This window comes from Anas platyrhynchos, chromosome 5 (assembly GCF_047663525.1).
Source record: "Anas platyrhynchos isolate ZD024472 breed Pekin duck chromosome 5, IASCAAS_PekinDuck_T2T, whole genome shotgun sequence".
NCBI classification, from domain to species: domain Eukaryota; kingdom Metazoa; phylum Chordata; class Aves; order Anseriformes; family Anatidae; genus Anas; species Anas platyrhynchos.
In genome coordinates, this window is record NC_092591.1 from 30,414,027 (window position 1) to 30,430,713 (window position 16,687).

Here is a 16,687-nt window from a genome sequence, read left to right on the forward strand (position 1 = left end):
TTTGATAAATGCAGAACCAGTTGTTATTAACCCAACATATGGCTAAGTTATTTACATTTGCACACCATCTGAAAAGTAGATGTAAGAACAGCCGAAGCAAGGCTAAAATTACCCAGGGGGTTGCAGGAAAATTATCACAAACACTCACTGCGAAAGTCAAGTGAAAAAGCCAAGCCACAAGCACTCAGTTGAGAAACTCTGATAAAGAAGTATGTGATTGAGTTATTAAAAGATGGTATGATGAGTCCTCCCTGTCCTGCGGTCCTTCAGGTCACTTCCTTTCCCACCCAAACCTGTAGGCACAGAGTTTCACAGATACATTGAGGAGAACCCTTCAGGGAAGGGTTTGTGACAGTCTTTGTGGCTTCTCCTCTCAATGTTAGCCATCTGGAAATCTGTGTCCAGTGTAAACCAGGCTTTCTCTGTACTCACTGAAGAGAGAAATGGGATAAGAAGGATGAATCAAGCTCTGTGGTGGGATGGTTCACCGCTCACGGACCATTGATGGTACGTAAAATTTAGTTTCACCTCACCTAACTTTGGCTATACAGAAGTTAGTGTCTGTTCTGTATCAGTTATTGGACCTCTCCCTATTGCCGAGTGAAAGAAATTATATAGAAATTGCTCCTGGTTCACCTTCAATGAAGATTTCAATGCGGTTTGAGCCCCATTCAATAACTGCGATAAGGAAATGCTGCCCTGGTCACCCGCTTTCCTCACTCACAGCCTTCTTCCAGCCACTCTTCTCAGGGCAGCCTTCACCTCCCTGTTCCTCAGGCTGTAGACCAAGGGGTTCATCATGGGGGTCATGATGGTATAAAATAGTGTGGCCGCTTTGTTCTCATCCAATGCATAGGTGGAGCTGGGGCGCAGGTACGTGAACAAAATTGCCCCGTAAAACATTGTGACCACCGTCAGGTGGGAGGCACAGGTGGAGAAGGCTTTTCTCCTGCTCTGAGGAGAGTGGATCCTCAGAATGGCAGGGAGGATATAGATGTAAGAGACAAAGATAACGGTCAAGGTGCTGAGACAGTTTATGCTGACGAGAGCGAGGACAACCAGCTCATAGGTGTGGGTGTCGGAGCAGGAGAGAGCAAGGAGCGGGGCGATGTCGCAGAAGTAGTGATTGATGACATAGGTCCGGCAGAAGGAGGATGTAAAGATGAAAGTGGTATGCGTCACTGCATGCACGACGCTGATGGTGTAGGAAGCAGCCACGAGCCGGTGGCACGTCACTCTGCACATGATGGTGGGGTACAGGAGGGGCTTGCAGATGGCCACGTACCGGTCGTAGGCCATCACAGCCAGCAAGAGGCACTCAGTGATCCCAAAAACAACGAAGAAACACAGCTGGGCTGCACACTCCGAGAAGCTAATTGTTTTGTCCTCCATCAGCATCTGTACCAGCATTTTGGGGAGGATGATGGAGGAGTAGCAGATGTCAACAAAAGCTAAGTGGCCGAGGAAATAGTACATGGGGGTGTGAAGACGAAGGTCGGTCCTGATTAATGCAATCAGCCCAAAGTTCCCCAGGAGTGTCACTGTGTACACGGACAGGAAAACCAGGAAAAGGGGGACCTGCAGATCCGGGTGGGTGGTCAGCCCCAAGAGAATGAACTCATGCACGTCAGTGTGATTGACAGGTGTCATTCTCCAAAAAAACATTCAGCCTGCGGGGTAAGGATAAAGCAACAAAAAATGCCAGGGCCAGGAGGGGAGCAGAGGATACCTGGCAGCCTCAGTCCTCTGATTTTGGGCAGCTCAGCAGGACCCTCAGCTTGCCCTGTGCTGCCAAGAGGAGGCAGAGTGCTTCCCTACTGGAGCATCATGCTGAGCTTCCAACTGCTCCCAGGAGAGCCAAACCTCTTCAAAACCATTTGAAAAGCAAACCTTAGCTCTCAAGCTAAACACTGGGAATGCCAACCTGGGCTGAGTTCAGCATTTCATCTCCAACACAGCTTCGTTATTTGTGTACTCCTGGTGACATTTAATTCAGGTGGAAAGTCGAGACTGTGGGCATTATTCAGCAATAACCTATTTTGGTTTTGGTTTAAATTGAGATACTTAATGCATTTTGATTTTCCTTAGTCAATATCAGGTGCCTTTCAAAAAGAATTAAAGGGGGAGGAAAAAAACTTTTTTTGTTGTTTTTAAATAAAACAACATGGAACAATTCAACTTGCAGAAGTACCTTCCCTATTGAATTTCATTTCCCTTTGCAAAGCAAAGGGGAGCAAAAGCATGGGCATTTTTCTTCTAAGTCTGATTTGAACACACAGTTTTCATTATACATGGTGTTGACAACTCCATAGGAAAGGAAGCTCATGGTGGCACGGTGGTGGCTGGGAACTTGGATGAATAGTCAAGGCCAAAAGATCAATCACATGAGGAGCTGAGCAGGGAAGGGCGAGGAAATTATACAGTCTGCACTGAAAGCACTGGGGTCATCACCTGCTATTACAGTGGTACCTGCAGAAAGATGGGATGTCCATGTGTCTCCCTGTTTTATATCATCTAAACTTTAAATCAGTCCTCTTCCTATGTTAGTTTCCTTCCGCTATGCCCAGTCTATTTGATATAAATCAGGTATCTTAAACTTCTGGTCCTTTCTTTCACCTATCTCACTACGTTCAAGTTCATAAGACAAACAGAAAGGTGCTTATTGCAGCTCCACGATGCCCCTTAACATCCCACTTGTTCAGAGCTGAGGACCTCACCTTGGGCATGACTTCTCCTACAGAGCTCAGATCTTCAGGTCCATGTAGTTCCTTCAGCAACTGGGATGACTTTGTTTGCTTCTCCAGAAGAAATGACCAAGGCCATAGTTCATCTCCAAACAGGTGTTGGGAGTGCTTTTTAGTGATCATTCCTTAAGCACAGCACTGAGAATGATTGTTGAATGATTTTTTAGTGACCAAATAGTATTTATATCAATTTCTGTGACGTTGGAGGCATTTCACTCCATGGAGACTAGAAACTTGACAACAAGCAAAATCCTCTCGGAATACAAATTTCTTGATCTGCAGGTTCACTAATGAAGCCCACGAATAATTTGTTTTGAATATCTGGATTTAAGCAGTTGTTCTCTCCCTTCTCCCATACGGAGGAAAGGGAGTGGATGAAAACCAAAACACTTATACATGATTCACCAAAAGAAAAAAAAAAAAAGAAAAAACTTTCTTCCATAGTCACACCTGTCTGTTATCTAACTTTCTCTGTATTCTTTTTAGTGCCACTCTAGCTAGATTTTGGCAACGCAAACATATTTCTTCCAATCATTTCTACTGTGACGAACTCCCTGGGTCAGCACCCTCTTGCTCCAATACACACCTCAAACAAACATAGATTTTTGCCTCTGCTGGCTTTGCTGTGATTGCTTCACCTCTGCTTGTCTACTACCTCAATATGTTTTCTACTATCTTAGAGATCCAAGCAGCTGTCCATCTAAAAAAATGTTTAAATAATAAAAAATCCCATCTGCATGATGGCATCTATTGCAACATTTTCCAGCACGTGTCCAATGTGGTTTTGAAGGTAAGAAAAGTGCCATCAGCCTGAAATATCATGAAGTCTGACAGATTGGGTCTGTATTACTGTTTTAATTCTCTCTCCTTATTCTGTTCATTAAATCTTAGTCACTCAGAAAATATGTAAAAACACAATCTGTGCTCAAATATACAGCAATACCAAAAATCCTGTAATGAATTTTAATATAAAAGAATGCAGAAAACAGCCTATAAATACACACACGCACACACACACACCAAAAACAAAAACAAAAACAAAAACAACAAACAAACAAAAAAAAACCACAGTGAGAGTCTTCATGGCTTCTTTCCCAGAGACACCTGCCAGAGCTTTTGGACTCCAGCTCCCCAAAATGAAGAAAGACATGGAGGCAAAATCTCAGTGCTGACAGGATGAGCGTGGAATTGTTCAAAGGAACAAAAGAAAGAAATGGCAAGGTGTGAGATGAATCACTGAGTGGCATTAGCATGTGGTGCATATGTTAGTGCTAGTCACCACAAATGGTCCCCTTGATGTGCGTGGGGTTTCTTACCCCGCATCCCCTGCAGGACTCTGGGAAAGAATACCAAAGCCAGACTGGAAGCAGAAAGTGGTGGTTTATTTTTCTTTAAATCAACATTTTGTTTTGAGAAATGAAAATCTAATTATGGGGTGGTAGCGTGTGTTGTTTTTTTTTTTCTCTTTCAGACTATCTACTGCTACCTCAGCATTTGTGCTTGACTCAGCATTGAGTCTGAGCATGATTTAGCTGAATGTTGTACAAACTTCTTCATCTGATCATTCTTCATCCTGTCACTGGATTCTCTAGGAAACAATCCATCTTGCTCCAAAATAAACACCCTAAATAGCTTATCTGAATACTTCCTGGAAGTTCACACTTCTCCCCATTGACTACTGAGTTGCCATTGACAGGTGTTGTCTTGGAGGTGGCCATTGACCTATCAAGGGTGTGATGTTAGGTGAGAAGAGCCTTGTCTGCAGTGTCAGACCCTCTGGGCTTTCCTGCAATCATGTCATGCAGACCAGAACAACAGATGTTTCAAAAGGACCCATCTCTCATCTAATAGCAGGGAGTTTGGGCCCTATTAAAACAAAAACATGTCTTTCAACTTCTCTGAGATTCAGAATGTCCCCAGGACCACCATGAATTATCCTTTCACCCCAAGGCCATAGCTTATTTGTGCCCTTTGCCTTTTGTCCCACTCACAGAGACACACTTTCACTAAGAGAATGACAAGAAGAAACAGGCCAGTGGTGGAAGAGATCATTCTTTAGGGAACTGCAGGTGTTCAGGAGTTGCAGGTGGCTCTCTTTGTGCTGTTTCTTCTTGTCTATGTCACCTCCTTGGTGGGAACCTTAGCACGAACACGTTTGTCAGGCTCAACTTGGGACCGTGCCTCTTCCTCTGCCACCTCTGTCTGCTAGATCTTGTCAGGTCCTTAGCGGTTGCTCCCAAAATGCTGGTGAATTGCTTTGCAGAAAGGAAAGCCACCTCCATGCTGGGGTGTGCTGCACAGTTCTACTTTCGTGGGGTCTGCATGGTCATTGAGTGTTCCCTGCTGGCTGCAATGGCCTGTGAGTGCTACATGGCCATCTGCAACCCTTTGCTGTATGTGGTCACCATGTCATCCATCACTTGTGCAACTTTCCCCCACTCTGACACCATCTCTGTGCTCATCTTCACATCCTGTGCCTCCATCCTGGCCGTCATCCTGAAATACACGCTCTGCTGAGCAGCAGCACAAAGCCTTCTCTACCTGTGCTGCCTGCCTCACTGCCTCACCCTCTACTATGGCTCCTTCTTCATTTATGCCTGGCCCAGCTCTGCCTATGTTCTGGGGAGGGACAAGGTGGTCTCTGTGCTTTACACCATGGTGATGCCTATGCTGAACCCCTTCATATACACCCTGGCGAGCCAGGATGAGAAGGATGCACTGAAGAGACTGGTGAAGAGACAAACAGCTTCTTAACAGAAGAAAAGTAAGGGTTACACGTCCCCAAAGATGTGTAGAGCAAGAAGGAAGTGTTCCTATCTTCTCTTGTTTGTGTTTTATTTTTGCTTTCACAGTCGGTGCAAGATGATGTAACAAAGGAGCATAAGCACTTTAGATCCTGAAGTGCTGGCTGATGGACAGGAGGTGTCACTGTGCAGACAGACTTCCTCTCCTCCCCATATGTAATTTATATTAGTACTACAAAATGGGATCTCATCTGTGGCTAGCCTGGTTGTTTACATGATGAACTGTACATCAGCTTCTTCGAGCTGGGCTTTATCTGCATTAAATATTCCTTACTTAGGCCCAAATCAGTAGCTCACTCAGAGCACCTTATAGCATGAATACTACATCTCTGCTCCTGAACAATCTGTTATTTCTTTCCAATGCTGTATTGCACCTTATAAACATGTTTTTCATAGTCTTAGATTATTTTCCCCTGTGAAATGTTCACATCACTGTGTATAGTGCGAGTCAGATTTGAAGAATTGATGTTAGGAAGTGCAGAGGCCTCTGAGAATGAACTCAGTCACCTGAACATAGACTCTAACACCATGGAGATGCCTCCAGGTCTCCCTCTGATCTTTCAGATGCTGTTCCAGTGGTCTGACTCCTCTGAAGGCTATATGGCATATATGTCAAACATGTGCCAGTGTCTTTTGCACAGCAAGTGGTACAAGAAGAAACCTTGGGGGCAACCAAACTCTGGCCTGCTTCTTTCCTGAAACACACATTTCCAGCGTCACTTGTAGGAAGACAAACAAGAAAGATAAAGTTGTTTCCAAGTTATTAAAGTACTTTATTTTCCTTTATAAAGTTTTAGTCCAACTGAAAGGAAAAAAAAAAAAAAAAAAGAAGAAGACGAAAAAAAAAAAAGCTTATTTTTATTATAAGGACTCAGACGGGTGGTGGGGTTAGAAGGATCAAAGCAGATCCATCTCCTTCAAATGTAGAAAAATAGAAATTAAGTCAGTGTTCCTTCTCCCTCTCCATGATCAAAAAGGCTTTATTTCCATTGGTTCTTGTTCAGGCAAATTGTGCAGTTTAGAGATGACCTCCTCCATTCCTTCCCCCACCACACTTTCGTTTGCATCACAGGCTGGGGGTCAGGCTGTAGAGCTGGGTTCCTCTTGGATGAAACAAAACTGAAAGTGGCTTCTAAAGCACTTCATCTTCCAGTGGGTGTTCAAATGCTGTGACCAGAACAAATTTAATACAAAGAAAACTGTCCTGAAATGTGTTAGCCATAGGTAGCAGGTCCTTGGCGCTGGCCCTTCCAGAGCTGCTCCTGTTGCACCACAACTGTCTTAACCACCTGTCTTAAAACGTGATAAAACTTCTATTCCCTCATACTTTAGAGGTATCTTGGCTAATTATCTCATATTTAGACAAAGGATTTTTAGATGTTGTGAGCCAGGTGAATCCAATCTTGAGCTTATTCACCAATCCTAACTTCTTAGTGGTAGGAAACACATTTGTGACAACAGGTGAAGGGTGGAGAATGTACGTTTAGTACTTCAACTTGCCTCACAGTCTAAGAAATAATAAAGACACAAGAAAGTCATTCCTAAGACAAGTGACACCAATAAATTCAAGGTCTGAGGAGTCCTTGAAGAGGTTCTCAGGTGAGCAGAAGTATGAGGAGCTTCCCCAGCTCCCTCCATCAGAGCCTGTGTACCACCCAGCTCTGCAGCCCTACTGCCATACCCAGCAGGGTTTTAGGATCAAGGCTGGGGTCACCACTTGGCATGTGCTTTCCTGCCCAGGGCCAACTCCAACTTTCACCACACTTAAGAGAATTTTGAAATTATTACTTGGTTTCGGTGTTTTGTGTGGTGTTTTTTGACATGGATCAAAAGCAGGCAGGGACAAACAATCCAATTAGTGAGAACCAACAGAAGCTTGGCCTACAGAAAGCCCTTCCAGCAGACCTTGGGCTCTGGGCTCTTGTCACACAGGGGGTTAAGATTATTTCCATCACAAGTGATGCTGCCCTTCTTCCCAGAGCAAGAAGTGCTCTTTGGAGACCAACCACCCTTCGAGGAGCCATTGGCTTAACAAGTCCTTCTGGGGCTTACAAAGAAAGTTTCCTAATCACCCTGAAAGCTTCTCGGAGGGCTTGTAGTCAACTTCACTCATTCTTCTTAACAAGGCATGAGAGACTAATTAGCAGGGACTAACAAGAAAGAAACTTTATTCCTTGTTAACGACAAAGAGCAACTCTACATCTACTTTGTTTGTCAGAGTTAGTGCAGGCTCCAAAACGAAGAGCTGGAGGTCAGTGTGTTGGTGTGTGACACATTAAGGGCAATTGTCTGGGCCTGGCTGCCTGCAGATGGATGCTCCTCCAAGCTCTCCTGATTAAAGCCCCTGCCTCTCATCCCTGAAGTTAACTCCCCACCTCCAGGCTGAGGTCTTCTTTCCTTGGTGGGATCATGCAGTGACCAAGCAGCACCATCACCTCCTCATTGAGGAGGTATTGTGTTGTGCATGGTGGGAGCACTGGTTATGGTGGAAGCTTCTGCCACGCTGGTCTTGGGTCTGCTTGGGATCACTTCTCTATTTTTCTATCACATTTGTTCCTATTCAGTACTCTTTCCTCTCCTATTGGTTGAGTGGGTTAGCTTAACTATAATTACTAAAGCTTGTTAGTCAACCTAATGTATCTTATGGTTTATTTTAGAGGAAAAATTACACAACTGTACAACACCAAGCTAAAGCAGTCAGCAATCATACAATAAAAATAAGCTCAAAGTGCCAGGATAGGGAGCAGGCACCTTCACCATTGTGCACAGTTGTCTGACCCTTGAGCAGGTTGCAGGCACTGCAGAAGTTTCTGAGAAAAAAATTGCAAACACAGCTGCAGTCAAAATAAGTCCTTGTTGCGGCAAAATGTTGTTATAAAGCCCAGTGTCTGCTGCTATGACCGGTGACGCTGCATTATCTGGGCCACAGGGCTTCCGCAAAGCAGTGGTGGCAGGAGGAAGGAAACAGGGCTTTGGAGGAAGTTTCTGGGAAGACAGTGCCTAACTCAACAGCACAGGCCAAGTTCCTCCTGTAGCCCATGTCAGGAGGTAGGCAGTAAGTGCCTCAGTGGCTGGATCATCTGTGGGCACACTTTTTTTTTACCAGCTAAAGATTAGAAAGGCAACCTGGGAAGAACTTTATGAGATGGGACAAAGCTGTACTCCTGTGTCACACAGTCAGTGGGAAATGAATCTTGGTCTGCTGGCTAGAGGACCATGTTTCATAGTCAACCAGCTGTAACGCTCTATGTGTGTTCACCAGAAATGTGCCTGTTCTTTGGCATTAAAAGACCTCTTGTCATCATTTTCATGCTGAAAGCAACAGCTGTTATTTCTTCTTGCTGCTCAAGACAACAGTGGTAATGCATTCTCAGACCACAAAGGGTCAAAAGGGCTTCGGTTCCTGAAAATCTTATCAGACAAAGTAACTAATGCATCCCTGACTGAGCAAGGTCAATAAATGGCCTAATCCAAGAGCAGCTCATGAGCAGGCATTTAGGAACAAAGTAGAGATTTACCAGTACTTCTGTCCCCTTGCTCATCAGTTTATTGGAGAGCACTACATCTTCCATTACCACCGCTGCAGAAATGGAGAGGTATAGACAGTTCTGAGAAGATCTCTCAATTCCTCTGACTCACCAGGAAAAACTACCTGTCAGAGGAACGCTTCCTCTCCATCACCCTCCCCAGAGCATCCTTCACCTCCTTGTTCCTCAGGCTGTAGATGAGGGGGTTCAGCATGGGGGTCACCACGGTGTAGAACACAGAGGCCACCTTGTCCAGGTCCTGGGAATGCCTGGAGCTGGGTCGTGAGTACATGGATGCAGCAGATCCATAGAAGAGGGTCACAGCAGCCAGGTGGGACGCACATGTGGAGAAGGCTTTGCGTTTGCCGGCAGCTGAGGGCATCCTGAGGACAGTGGCCAGGATGTAGGTGTAGGAGATGAGGATGGTCAGACTGGTGACAAACAGGTTGAATCCCACCACAACGAACATCACGACTTCGTTGATGGTGGGATCTGTGCAAGAGATGGCATACAGCGGGGGCCCCTCACAGTAGAAGTGATTGATGACATTGGAGCCACAGAAGGACAGCCGAAGTGCCACCCCTGTGTGAATGGTGGCATTCAGAACCCCAGCAAGGTATGAGCCAGCGACCAGCCATGCACAAACCCTGCTGGACATGGAGATCACGTAGAGCAGAGGGCTGCAGATGGCCACGTAGCGGTCATAGGCCATCACGGCCAAGAGGTAGCACTCAGTGGTGGCAAAGACAGCGTAGAAATAAAATTGTGCAAGGCACGCAGAGTGAGAAATGACCTTCCTTGATGCCAGGAGGTCTGAGAGCAGTCTGGGGGTGATTGAGGAAGAATAGCAGATGTCAAGGAAGGACAAGCTGCTCAGGAAGAAATACATGGGAGTGTGGAGTTGGGAGTCCAGCCTGATCAACACAATCATCGCCAGATTGCCTAGCAAAGTGACCATGTAGATCACCAAGAAGACCATAAAGAGGACAGCCTGGACATCCCTGCGCTCTGAGAATCCCGAGAGCACAAATTCATCACTGGGGGTGTGATTTCCCCTGGCCGACATCATAACAGTCACTGTAGGAAAGCAGAGATGCAAAGAAACATAAAGTCAGCATACTCATTCCTTCTACCCCCCTTAGATAAATGTTAGAGGTGTGTCTTTTTATCAGGGAACATAAGGTGTGGAGGCAGCAACTATAGAATTGTACATGAATATGTAGAACATATTCAATGTTTGTCTCAAAATACATTTTAAAGTAAACAAGGTGCATGTTGGAATGCATTCCTAATGGTTTTATTCTGTTCCTAATTTGGTTTGATAAAGTCATTTCACAAATAGGAAAGTTTATTCTATTTTCTGAAGATTTTGAGAAGTTTGTAACTCAGGTCCAATGAGGTAGCCCCAGAAATTTATTCTGACATTAGAAATTCAAGTCTGATTTGTTTATATTTCAATTTTATTTTATTTTATTTGGTCTCAGAAGGGGAAAAACATTGGTGAGAGATAGAGATATTTTTAGAGGTTTTATCTTAGGAAAGCCAGAATATGTCACAATAAAATTCTCATTTCTTCCCTTCCTTCCTGTGAAGAAGGTGGGAGCAACTCTGAATTGTTTGCAAGTGGATATTTAGTGTAAATATTGACACACATGCATCTTTAAATAGACCATTTCTATAATTCTTGTGACGCCACTAAATTGAGAAAGGTAAAGGAAAGAATTTTTTAAAATCGCTACCAGTGGAAACCCCAGCAACGCTACAGTGCCATTGCTAAGTGGGGGAAGTAAGCTTCTGATAGTGCAGTTTAAAAAAATAATAACACCTCTTCCCAAAAGAGAAGTTAGAACTGGTTTCAGTTACACAAGACATCAAACCATACCCTTGGAAAGGATCCTTCAGCACGTGGAAATCTCAATGCACACACCCTTATCTGACCCATACACGCGTCTCTTAAATCTGGACTTAGTGAGACCAGGACTTCACAGCTAGTTATATTCCTTTCCAGGAATTCAAAACCAGCTACAGAAGCTTTCACACCACCCTAAAGCAATCTGAGCTTTTCCCTACAACCCAGGCAGTGCTGTTACACGGTGAGTTTCGAGCACAGTAATGAGTAGAAGCTCGCCAGGCTGTGCAGCTCCAGCACCCTCAGCTCAGAAAAGCAGCTTCTGGGTTCCTCAGTTTCACCTGAGAGATCCTGACCTCGGGCGAGTGTTTTGTGTGCTTCAGTCCACCCTTCCTAACAGCTCAGCTCTTGGCAGCGCTTTCAGGCTGATGCTGGGAGATGCTCTTAACTCACCTGTTTGCTCACACCTCAGGACCTTTTTCAGTTTACGGGCGACAGAGAGGCGAAACTAGTTGTCTTCTAGACCCAAACTTGGTGTGAGAAATAAGCCCCACTTTCTCCCTGTGTTCGTGCTAAAGGCAAGAATGATTTGTCAGCCGTAAAGGGCATCAACCCTTGACCAAGAAAAGCTGCTGTTTATATCTTCCATTAAAAAGTTTTGTCAAACGCCCCCCTTCCCTCACAGCATGTTTTGTCATGCAAGAAATTTCTCTTGGGAGTTGATGACTTTGGAAACAGCTCCTTACGGAGGAGACATGCACTGATAAGTAAACACAATTAACTTCAGCATGTTAACTGCAAGCCTGAGAGGTTTTCCTTCTTCTTTTTATGTGTGATTTGTATCTCGAAATTGTGGAGAATTTAAAAGAATTGATGTAAAACAGAGATTCAAGGATTAGGCAATAGCTCAGCTTTTGGAGAAGCGTCACAAACACTAGCTGGGGCACGGGGTGGGGGGGATAAGGGGAGGAAAACCTTTCAAGAACTCTTCTGCCACAGTTTGTTTTAACGTTATATAGGATATCCTGTTATTAAAAACCCAGAGAGCTGGACCCAGGCATAGAGTCACAGCTGGATTTATGGGGAGAAGTTTGCCTTTAACTGATTTTAAAAGAACAGAATGGTAATAGCATTTGCCATTAGGTCTTCTAGGAAGTATTTCATATCATCCATGGTAAATTTATTCGGGAAGTTAATATCTGATCTTTGTGACCTTTGTGTTAAAGCAAAAGCATGGCGCTGATACTGACTATCTTCATCCATTTTGCTTTTCTGTTCTTTCCAGAAACTCCTTTGCATGTTGAGCAACATGTACAGCTGAATTATAAATCATTGACTAAAGGCTGGTTTCTCTTTCTCCCTTTGAGGGCATTTTTGAAGGACTCTGGAACATCAGCGTGGGGATCTGATGCTTTCCCTTGTGCTTAAGTATACCCTTCAGAATAGCCTGATTGTGATTGCTCTGGACAAAATCTGCATTTGCCATGGCTACATGTCAGCCCATCGTCCTCAGCTGCCAAGCAGCAAGTGGAAAAAACATATATTCCAGAAAAATTCATCTCGCCATGATGGGCATGTTAAAAATAGATCAGATGAATCAAGGTCCCCAGATGCTTAGTCGTCTCTGAAAGGGGAACCAGTGGTGACTAACCCAGATATGAAAGCCTACAATTAGAATTGATGACTACTGGACTGAGATGACTCAAACCCTGTCTCTGAAACCTGGAAACTGAAATAATTATTAAGCTGCAGCTGGGATGGAAAATAATCTCTGCCTGGACTACCCGTGGACAAGCCAAACAAAATAATAAATCAGGTACATTTTACTAAAGCAAAACCCAAGGCAACTACTTAGAAAAATTTAAACCAAAGTGACAAAAAGCATTGTCCCTCCCCATGAAATATTTTTTATTTATCTTGTCTCCTGCTCTCAGCCACCTCTTTTAGCCGCCAGAATTCAAATATTATTGTGATTTAGCATAAATCCTCCTCAGCAAAAAGTATTGGATGTGCAGATTCTAGCAATGCTTATAAATTCATTTCCTATGAAAGTGTCACAAACAATGGAAGTGTTTCTAGGGCTGTTTTTCTTCATTCTATCAGATATCATAATTATGGGTAATTCCTTCTTCACGGGACCTCATCGTGGGGTTCAGTCACAATTCACACAGTGTTCAGCACAAGGCAGAAGGTCTTCTGAAGAGATATGCAGGAATGTGCAGTGCCCTCATTGCATCAGGTATCCGATTTACTTGTTCTGCTGCCTCAGCTCCATCAGGTGACGGCTGTTTGAGTGTGGCTGGAGGGAGACTGGTGGTGATTTGCACAGGAGAGGAGCTTCCTCACAGCTCTTCTCAGGGCAATCCTCACCTTCACATTCCTCAGGCTGTAGATGAAAGGGTTGAGCATGGGAATCACCACAGTGTAGAAGACCGAGGCTGTTTTCCTTTCCTCTTCTGCGTGACTGGAGACGGGGTGGAGGTACAGGAAAGCTGCAGAGCTATAGAGGAGGGCAACGGCCATCAGATGGGAGGTGCAGGTGGAGCAGGCCTTGTGCCTGCCCTCCCCAGAGCGGGTACTCCAGACGGTGAGCAGGATGAAGGCATAGGAGGTGAGGATGGCCAGGCCCGTGGTGGTGATGATGAAGGCGGCACACAAGACCATCACCACCTCGTTGAGCTGGGTTTCAGAACATGAGAGCGGCAGGAGTGGTGGGATTTCACAGTAGAAGTGATTGACAACATTTGGGCCACAGAAGGACAGTCGGAGGAGACCGGCGGTGTGCACCAAGGCGTTCAGGCCACCAGCAGTGTAGGAGCCCACCACCAGCTGGGTACGGACCCTGTGGGACATGACAACCACGTAGTGCAGAGGCTGACGGATGGCCACGTAGCGGTCGTATGCCATGATGGCCAGGAGGATGGCATCCGTGGTGATGAAGACCATGCAGAAGAAAAACTGTGTGATGCAGCCATTGAAAGAAATGACGTTCCTACCAGTGAGGAGGCCCAACAGGAGCTTTGGAGTCACAGATGAAGAATAGCAGATGTCCAGAAAGGAGAGGTGGCTGAGGAAGAAGTACATAGAGGTGTGAAGCTGTGGGTCAGTCCTGATGAGGACAATCATTCCCAGGTTCCCCACCAGAGTGGTGATGTAGATGAGTAAGAAAATTATGAAGAGCAGCTCCTGCAGGTGGGTGAAGCCCAAGAGGACAAACTCTGTCACACCTGAGTGGTTTCCCTCAGTCATGCTCCCAGTTCTGGCACAAAGGATATGGAGAGAAACACAGAGGAGAGGTGAAATCATTTCTCCAGCTTGCAGGATTACACAGTGCCTGAGGCTAAAGCAGGATTTGGTGTTTCCTGGGTGAATAGACATGCTTATTTGGAGACAAAAAATAACAGCTACCCTCAATGGACAGATTGATGATCAAAAAGCAGTAGCCAGCAGGTTACTGCTGGAAAAAAATAAAAATGGAAAAAAAAAAAGAATAAATCTTAAAGCTGGAGCCTGTGCCCTGGCCAGCACACTGAAAAGAATTGATCTTGGAAAAGATCTTGCCAATGACCTCTTCTCAAGAACAATCCGGATTCTTTCCAATGGGTATGGAAATATGATTTAATTTCCCCTAGGGGGAAGTTTCTTATTTATGGAGAAATAAATGCACTTTAATTTGCCACTTCAATTAAATAGATTACAGACCACGTTAGAGTGATTTTCTGACTCTCTAGTGATGTGTTTGGATCAATTATAGTGAGACTAGCATACCTGTTTGCAATTCTACGTATTTATAGCTTCAAGAGAAAACCTTTCGCTTCTAATTGGAATTATAAACCAACGACATGCATGTGAACATCTCTGATAAGGTGTGTCTCTCAAAAGGTCAGTGACTAGGGCTAAATCATTGGCTCCCCTTGGTTGCAGCTCTAGATTCATAAATGCATTAGGTAGCCAGCAGGAAAAGATGCTGTATTGCATATACACACGTATATATACATTAAAAAACAAACAAGCAAGCAACAACAAAAAAAACATAGTTTTTCACACAGGGTGGAGAATCCATCTTTTCCATTGTTTGCTTGTTCTTACATATAATCTTTTTCCAACCTAAATTATTCTATATTTCTATGATTCTTGTGCCCCTTGGGTCTACTAATATAAGGAATTTTTATCCAACGTTTGAATTCAGAATTAGGATTAGAGTTCAGACGTCCTCGGGTATGGGATTTTTCCTTCAGGGGGGACCTTAACTTCACAACATTGCTTAGTGACAGGGTTTCTGCTTCTGCAGGGCAGTGGGCACACTGGTTAAGAAAACCCTGTTTTCCAGGATTCCATTTTTTTTTGGATCTTTTTCGCAAGTGGTCTCACCCGCACTTGTCTCAGCTTTCTGTTCCCAACCCAGTGAGCACAAACACAGCTCTTTGTGGTTACTTGTGCCCATAGCTGCCCTTTGGAGCTCAGGGTTGGGTTTCTCTTCTCTGCTTGAGGAATTGGGGCTTGCTGTGAGCTGCTTGCTCTGATCTTCTAAATACCATCTGTGCTCTGCTCCTTCTGGGCTTGCTCAGGCTGCACTCACCCAATGGTACTGTGTAGAGGTGCTACTGAACATGTATTGTCCTCTTTCTCCCCTTCTTTCTTCATCTCTTTGTTGCATTTTTAAAAATCACATTAATTTGCCTTGATATGCTGGAGTTTCTGCAGTTTTCTTCTATTGCCATGAAACCATGCCTGAACAAGACCTCACCAGCTGGGTGATGACAGAGGATCCTTCGGGGAACGTACAGAGCTTTCGAATGGCTGCCAGAGACGCTCAGCCTCGTGTCATCCAGCACAAACCTGGATTCACAAATTCATACAAAAAAATCACCTTTTCTGGTCCACAGCATCTTGAGTCATTCTCAGGAATGTCCTCACTGCTCCTTGGGCTGAAGGTGCCATACAAGATCCATCAGTCTGTCTGACACCAGAACAGTGTCCCCATCACAGCCCTGGCATGCCTGGGAGATTTAAGCTTTATCCCACACCCACAGGACAAATTACCAAAGTTTCTTTGCAACACCTGAAAAACACTGAGCTTTCCCCAAAGAGTCTGGGTTAAACACAGAGATTTCTCACTGGGGTTTATGTTTTAGGGATGGGACCCGCAAAGCACATCAGAAATGATGCACATGGGGCCCAAGCAACTCAACTTAAACACACAACTTTGTTGTGAGGAACAAAGCACAAAGCAATGTGGTTTTGCTGAAGATTTAAATTTGAGAGATTTTGTTTTTCTCCCACATTCCTGGAAAATAACATTTGATAACTCTAAATAATAGATTACTTTAAGGAAATCATTGTCTTATCTTGCAGTGGTCAGATTAATTTTCTTTTGTACTAGATATCTGCCTACAGCAGATGTGGATATATTAAAGAAATATATATATTATATGTATATATATATATATATCTTTCTGCTGGCCACACACCTTGGCATTCAGAGTCACTTTGTGTGACTTCTTCTGTTCTTATTCATGGTAAAATTAAAAATAAAATTATTTATTTAAAAATGAGATAACTGCTTTTCACATTATCCACTACAGATTATCTTTACATACTCTATTCTATTCTATTCTATTCTATTCTATTCTATTCTATTCTATTCTATTCTATTCTATTCTATTCCATTCCATTCCATTCCATTCCATTCCATTCCATTCCATTCCATTCCATTCCATTCCATTCCATTCCATTTATATTTAATCTACACATATTTGAATA

At 44.1% G+C, this 16,687-nt stretch overlaps 3 protein-coding genes across 3 annotated transcripts; all 3 read right to left on the bottom strand.

Moving 5' to 3' along the window:
* Positions 1 to 720: 720 nt before the first annotated feature.
* On the bottom strand, positions 721 to 1,650 carry LOC113841495 (olfactory receptor 8U9-like). Its single transcript, XM_038179717.2, has one exon. The coding sequence runs from the start codon at positions 1,648 to 1,650 to the stop codon at positions 721 to 723; it is 930 nt and encodes a 309-aa protein (XP_038035645.2).
* Positions 1,651 to 9,196: 7,546 nt separating this feature from the next.
* On the bottom strand, positions 9,197 to 10,156 carry LOC101797864 (olfactory receptor 5AP2-like). The gene has a single exon (XM_013108379.4). It carries the CDS (start codon positions 10,142 to 10,144, stop codon positions 9,197 to 9,199), a length of 948 nt encoding a protein of 315 aa, XP_012963833.4. The 5' UTR covers positions 10,145 to 10,156.
* A 2,058-nt stretch (positions 10,157 to 12,214) lies between these two features.
* On the bottom strand, positions 12,215 to 16,280 carry LOC101797677 (olfactory receptor 5AR1-like). Its single transcript, XM_005029360.6, has one exon. It carries the CDS (start codon positions 14,300 to 14,302, stop codon positions 13,199 to 13,201), a length of 1,104 nt encoding a protein of 367 aa, XP_005029417.3. The 5' UTR covers positions 14,303 to 16,280; the 3' UTR covers positions 12,215 to 13,198.
* Between the last annotated feature and the right edge of the window lie 407 nt (positions 16,281 to 16,687).

Excerpts from the sequence above, each read along its gene's own strand:
- LOC113841495 (XM_038179717.2), bottom strand. The coding sequence starts at position 1,650 with ATGACACCTGTCAATCACACTGACGTGCATGAGTTCATTCTCTTGGGG.
- LOC101797864 (XM_013108379.4), bottom strand. The coding sequence starts at position 10,144 with ATGATGTCGGCCAGGGGAAATCACACCCCCAGTGATGAATTTGTGCTC.
- LOC101797677 (XM_005029360.6), bottom strand. The coding sequence starts at position 14,302 with ATGTCTATTCACCCAGGAAACACCAAATCCTGCTTTAGCCTCAGGCAC.